The 6928-nt window shown below is 38.0% G+C and overlaps 1 protein-coding gene across 1 annotated transcript; it reads left to right on the forward strand.

The window, feature by feature from the left end:
- Nucleotides 1-6252, forward strand: fut10 (fucosyltransferase 10). The gene is made up of 4 exons (XM_059525379.1): nucleotides 1-282; nucleotides 1144-1348; nucleotides 4691-5526; nucleotides 5973-6252. The coding sequence occupies exons 1-4, from the start codon at nucleotides 202-204 to the stop codon at nucleotides 6189-6191; spliced, it is 1341 nt and encodes a 446-aa protein (XP_059381362.1). The 5' UTR covers nucleotides 1-201; the 3' UTR covers nucleotides 6192-6252.
- The last annotated feature ends 676 nt before the right edge of the window (nucleotides 6253-6928 follow it).

Raw genomic sequence — 6928 nt, forward strand, 5'->3', positions numbered from 1 at the left:
TTAAAGGGTCGCGTAACGGAAGTGACGCTGATACGGAAAAGCGCTCCTCGGACAGCCGCTATGGGATCAATATATCTACAGGAATAAATCATGCATTACAGATCGCAAATATTCGAAAAAAAAAAAAAAACATACCATCAGAATTAATGATTAGGAAGTGTTATTGTTTTTAACGTTTCGCTCGCGGACAGAGGGTTTGACATGTGGCCAGTCTCTGTTAAAAAACTTTGCGCTTTTTGTTTCTGCGCGTGTGCGATTGTGTTTTTAATCATGACATTTCAGGTAAAATATTAACTCTATCCTTAACTGAAACCTCAGATAGTCAGGAAAGATTTGCTTACCTTAACATTAAATGTATTTCTCGTTGTTTTGCGATAGGAAAACATTCACTGTGTTTAGTTATTAATGCAGTATTTAGCCGATACTGCTTTATGAACCATAAGTGTGGACTATGCTGGTTTTGAAGTTGTTCTTGTTTGCAGATGTCTCGCTGTGTGTCCTCTGGACTTTGGGATCTGATCAGTCTCTCACTAACATTTGGATGAATCTCTGTCCTTTCCTCATCCTTGGTATTTCCTTTTACTAAAATCTCCCTTTTCCATCCCTGCAACCTGTATGTAATAGCAATTGGTGACTGACTTTTGAAAGATGCATTGCATTTCTAACATAGGAATTTTCTCCACTTCTCTAACAAATAAATGCTTTCATTTATGAAACTTTTTGGAAAAGCAACTGACTCTTCTATTTCAGCAAACAGTATTTTGTGCTTGTCATGTGCAAACCTTCTTCAGTAAATCCATCTTTCATTTGTGGTGAGCATGATTTCACCAAGTACAACATGTTCCTGGATCAACATACTTGTTAATTCTGGAGCAACATTCCAGTCAACCAATCAGAATTGAGATCTAACTTCTCGGGAAACTTTTTAGTCTTATAATCAGGGTTAGAAGCTTGTTAATAAGCTATCATTTCCCCCTGATTTTAGGAATATAGTATGGGTAGGGTTTGGTTTAGAAGTAGGGATTTTGTTAAATTTATAATTTATATTTTTGGCAACAATGTTGATCCAGGGTCATCAGAAGATGTTGATCCAGGAACATGTGTGCAGTATCAGTGTATTCACAGGCCTGTCTCTCCTCGTAGGTTATCGAACAGCTCGGACAGTTCGAGCAGAGCACACTCAGACAGAAGTTAACACACACACGGGTTCAGGACCCTGTCATTGTGTGGTGGTCTCCTCTGACTGGAGAACTGGGACGTCTCGGAGACTGTGGCCATAACAGATGTTTCTTCACTGTTAACAAGTCTTATCATTCCCATCCACACACAAAAGCTTTTCTTTTTTATGGTGAGTCCATACAGACAGTCACTGAATTCATTGTTCCATACTGTACACACTTATTTTATACTTGCATTTATATGATTAAAATATTAATTTTATACAGTTTTGTCTACATAAAAAAATACAAACTAATATAAGTTGTTTTAAATGCAGATTACAGTGCGTGTAGAAAATAATCAGTCCCCTTTAAAATAATCATTTAAAAATAATATTTTAATGGGGGTGATTCTTTTCTATTCTCACTGTAGTTACAAACTGTAGTCTGTTACTGATTCCAAATTACATGACAGACATTGCAGAGAAAGAAAATAAGTTTCATTTATTGTTATTAACAACATGAAGTACATTACATTACATTACATCAAGGTTTTCCAAACTGGGGTTCATTAAGGGACTTCAGGGGGTTTGTGAGTTCATTAAAACGCTAACAATCAATTAAATCATTAAAATGTAGAATTTAAACATTAAAATAAACAATTAACAATTAAAATAAAAATACAAAATTATATTTACTTGTATTTCATTAACCAACATCAGCACACCGTGGACATGCAAATATTACTGAACTTATTACTGTACATTTTCAGGGGTACTTCAATTCAGGTATTTTTTGAATTTTTGAGAAACGTAATATAAATAAAATTGAAATTATTTTTTGTAAATCTAGTGGTCAAAGGCTGTGTAGCCACCGAAATAATGACTGTTTGTGTGAATGTCCATGAAACTGACAGACCTTCTGAATGTGTATAAGCAGTAGGCTATTTTAGAAAGGAACGTAAAATATGAAAAAGAAAAACAATTGTGAGAATCAATACATTTTAAATAATTAATTGCTATTGTGTCAATAATATGTAATAATGTAATCAGTAAAAAAGTAACTATAGTCTGATTTAGGGTATTTTAATTACTTAAATTTGTGTAACACTTTATTTTAAGGTGTCCTTGTTACACATTACATGTACTTACTATTATAATAACAGTGAATTATGCTTAATTACATGCAAGTGACCCTAACCCAAACCCTATAGTAAGTGCATGTAGTTCATTAATAATACTCAGTACTTAAAAGTATAATTACACTATAACAAAAACACCTTAAAATAAAAGGTAGCCAAATTTTTAAATCTGATTACATAATCAAAGCAAAGGTGATGTGAGATTCTGCCAACAATGACAAAAATGTTAGATCGAGTCTCCACATCAGCAATATTAGATCCTACCCTGGACTCAGAAAAAATCAGTGTTTTACTGCATTTTGTGTAATACTCAAGACTGTATCAACAGTCAACCGCTCAAGAGGCAGACAGTCTCAGCCAGGAAAGAGCAGAAAGCATGAGACAAAGTAATGAAGAATGAGCTGTTTACTGTTTATTGAATGATCTTAGTCACTCATGTTTCCATGCACAGACTACAACCCGAATTCCGGAAAAGTTGGGACGTTTTTTAAATTTTAATAAAATGAAAACTAAAAGACTTTCAAATCACATGAGCCAATATTTTATTCACAATAGATCATAGATAACATAGCAAATGTTTAAACTGAGAAAGTTTACAATTTTATGCACAAAATGAGCTCATTTCAATTTTGATTTCTGCTACAGGTCTCAAAATAGTTGGGACGGGGCATGTTTACCATGGTGTAGCACCTCCTTTTCTTTTCAAAACAGTTTGAAGACGTCTGGGCATTGAGGCTATGAGTTGCTGGAGTTTTGCTGTTGGAATTTGGTCCCATTCTTGCCTTATATAGATTTCCAGCTGCTGAAGAGTTCGTGGTCGTCTTTGACGTATTTTTCGTTTAATGATGCGCCAAATGTTCTCTATAGGTGAAAGATCTGGACTGCAGGCAGGCCAGGTTAGCACCCGGACTCTTCTACGACGAAGCCATGCTGTTGTTATAGCTGCAGTATGTGGTTTTGCATTGTCCTGCTGAAATAAACAAGGCCTTCCCTGAAATAGACGTTGTTTGGAGGGAAGCATATGTTGCTCTAAAACCTTTATATACCTTTCAGCATTCACAGAGCCTTCCAAAACATGCAAGCTGCCCATACCGTATGCACTTATGCACCCCATACCATCAGAGATGCTGGCTTTTGAACTGAACGCTGATAACATGCAGGAAGGTCTCCCTCCTCTTTAGCCCGGAGGACACGGCGTCCGTGATTTCCAACAAGAATGTCAAATTTGGACTCGTCTGCCCATTAAACACTATTCCACTTTGAAATAGTCCATTTTAAATGAGCCTTGGCCCACAGGACACGACGGCGCTTCTGGACCATGTTCACATATGGCTTCCTTTTTGCATGATAGAGCTTTAGTTGGCATCTGCTGATGGCACGGCGGATTGTGTTTACCGACAGTGGTTTCTGAAAGTATTCCTGGGCCCATTTAGTAATGTCATTGACACAATCATGCCGATGAGTGATGCAGTGTCGTCTGAGAGCCCCGAAGACCACGGGCATCCAATAAAGGTCTCCGGCCTTGTCCCTTACGCACAGAGATTTCTCCAGTTTCTCTGAATCTTTTGATGATGTTATGCACTGTAGATGATGAGATTTGCAAAGCCTTTGCAATTTGACGTTGAGGAACATTGTTTTTAAAGTTTTCCACAAATTTTTTACGCAGTCTTTCACAGATTGGAGAGCCTCTGCCCATCTTTACTTCTGAGAGACTCTGCTTCTCTAAGACAAAGCTTTTATAGCTAATCATGTTACAGACCTGATATCAATTAACTTAATTAATCACTAGATGTTCTCCCAGCTGAATCTTTTCAAAACTGCTTGCTTTTTTAGCCATTTGTTGCCCCCGTGCCAACTTTTTTGAGACCTGTAGCAGGCATTAAATTTTAAATGAGCTAATTAAGTGGATAAAAGTGTAAAATTTCTCCGTTTAAACATTTGCTACGTTATCTATGTTCTATTGTGAATAAAATATTGGCTCATGTGATTTGAAATTCCTTTAGTTTTCATTTTATTAAAATGTAAAAAACGTCCCAACCTTTTCCGGAATTCGGGTTGTACATCTGACCAGCATAAATCCAAAAAGTATTATTATACATTACCAAGGCAAAGGCAATGGGAAATTACTGCTTCACAACATCACCCTGTCGCTTATCTCTTTCTTCTGAAGACAAATATCCCTTAAAACCACACAACCATCAGATTAAACAACAATGGAAACATATTTCATATAATATAGATTGACTAATCCATGAATGATTGATGTCCAGCTACAACACTAGCCCCATATCAAACATGACACTTTACAAATCAAACAAAAAAGGCTTTTCTATAATAATGTAGATCCTTGTAGATCCTATATTTATCCTGATGAACACAGTTTTTTTTTCAGGTACAGATTTCAGCATTGAAAGTCTTCCTCTTCCGCGTCATGAGCAGCACCAGTGGGCGTTGTTTCACGAGGAGTCGCCCAAGAATAACTACAAGCTTTTTCACGAGCCACTCATTACCCTGTTCAACCACACGGCGACCTTCAGCCGTCGCTCTCACCTGCCCCTCACCACGCAGCACCTGGAGGACCTCAGCGCCCTCCGCGCACAAACACACCTGCTGCCTCTGGCCTACAAAAACCAGCTGAGGAGGGCTCTGGCGCCCGTGGCGTACGTCCAGTCGGACTGTGACCCGCCGTCTGACAGAGATGTTTACGTTCAAGAGCTGATGCAGCACATCCAGGTGGACTCATACGGACAGTGTCTTCACAATAAAGACCTGCCGCCCCATCTGAGAGACTCCACTGCAATGGACGATCACGATTTCTACCAGATCCTCGCCCAGTACAAGTTCATCCTGGCCTTTGAGAACGCCGTCTGCGATGACTATATCACTGAGAAACTGTGGAGGCCGCTCAAACTAGGCGTTGTGCCGGTGTACTACGGAGCTCCTAACGTTCGCATGTGGTTGCCAGATAACAGGAGCGCAGTGGTGGTCAATCCCAATGAGCCGCCGAAGAAGCTCGCTCAGTATTTAAATTGGTTGGACAAGAATGACGGGGAATATCTGAAATATCTGGAGTGGAAGCAGAAGCGGGAGATATCTAATGTGAATCTGGTGAGAGAGCTGAAGGACAGACCGTGGGGTGTTCAGGATATTGGTCAGGACAGCTTCATTGACGCCTTTGAGTGCATGGTGTGCAACAGGGTCTGGGAGAATATCCACCGGCAGGAAAAGGTACTGAATTTGACAGGATTTCTCTAGAATTTCCATTCTCTGATCATGCAATATTCAAAAGGTTTTGCTATTGTGGTAACACTTTAGACTAGGGGACGCATATTCACTGTTGTTCTCTCAGTAAACTCCTAATTACTGCTTATTGGCAGTAATTTAAGTAGTAGTTGTAGTAGTTATGTTTAGGTATTGAGTAGGATTAAGGGATCTGGAATATGGTCATTTAGAATAAGGCATTAATGCAGGGGTGTCAAACTCAGATTAGATTCAGACCTAATGCAGGGTTGGAAGCGCAGCCCTCCAGGAACTGAGTTTGATGCTCCTGTATTAATATGTGCTGATAAAACAGCCAATATGCATGCTAATAAGCAACTGGTGAATAGTCTTTCCTATTCTAAAGAGGTTTACTGCTATTGTTTACTGGTTGTTTTTAATTTGATCTGTGATAGAAACTGCCATCTAAAGTCTGGAGAGCTGAAGAAAGCCACCTCACATGCCCACCTCCAAAGCTGTTTGAGTTTGCTGTGAGCCCCAGCTCATCTCTTCGGCAGATATGGAGAGCCAGTTATGAGCAGTCCAGAAGAGAAGCACGAGCGCTGGGACTGATGCTTCGCAGGAACAGAAACTTTACAGTCACGCAGTTCTGGAGAGAAGTGTTTACTGACTAAAGGAAACGGGTAACTGAAATGCAGTTATTATGTTTATGTGGATGGCAAACCTGTGGGCTGCATTTCAGGAGGAAAAACAACATCAAGTGAAGTGTAATTCATAGGGCTATGTTCGTGTTATGTGAAGTTATGTAATAGATTGCTTTATATTTAACAATCTTTATGTTGACGTGACATTTTTTCTTAAACAGTCAAACAATGCTCAGGATATGTATTAACCATGTGTTTTTTTTTTGTGTGTGTTTTTTTTATTTATCCTATATAGCCTAATATCCAGCCTTAATATTCAAAGGCCACACTGGATAATAAGGTCCCAGTGAGTTAATGCTAGTTAATGCATTAACAATGATGATTTGTTACAGTAAATTTGTTAAAATAATTTAAAATGTTTCTTAACTTTAGTTAATAAAAACTAAAATAACTGTTCATTGAATAATATTAAATAATATAGTCAGTTACAGTTTTTGTTCATGTTCATGTTAATTAATATGGAATATATTAAATTTAAGTGTTTAATGCAAAGGTCTACAGCAGGGGTTTCAGGAGCAGGATTGGACACCCCTTTCTTACTATAAACGCATTAAAATGCAGTGTTTGCACTTTATGGTTATGATTTTATGACATTTAAGTAAATTCAAATTATTAATAAAGAAGTAGGATTTGTTAAAATTGTTTTTTTTTGTTTTGTTGCCAGTATACTTTATACTTTTCACACAGGGTATTGAATAACTCTCTGT

Source organism: Carassius carassius, chromosome 35, assembly GCF_963082965.1.
Source record: "Carassius carassius chromosome 35, fCarCar2.1, whole genome shotgun sequence".
Taxonomy (NCBI): domain Eukaryota; kingdom Metazoa; phylum Chordata; class Actinopteri; order Cypriniformes; family Cyprinidae; genus Carassius; species Carassius carassius.

What these genes read in the sequence shown, in the direction of transcription:
- fut10 (XM_059525379.1), top strand. Translation starts at nt 202, where the DNA reads ATGTGGCCAGTCTCTGTTAAAAAACTTTGCGCTTTTTGTTTCTGCGCG. An exon ending in TTTTAATCATGACATTTCAG is followed by an intron (nt 283 to 1,143) that starts GTAAAATATTAA and finishes CTCTCCTCGTAG; the next exon opens with GTTATCGAACAGCTCGGACA. An exon ending in ATATCCACCGGCAGGAAAAG is followed by an intron (nt 5,527 to 5,972) that starts GTACTGAATTTG and finishes GATCTGTGATAG; the next exon opens with AAACTGCCATCTAAAGTCTG.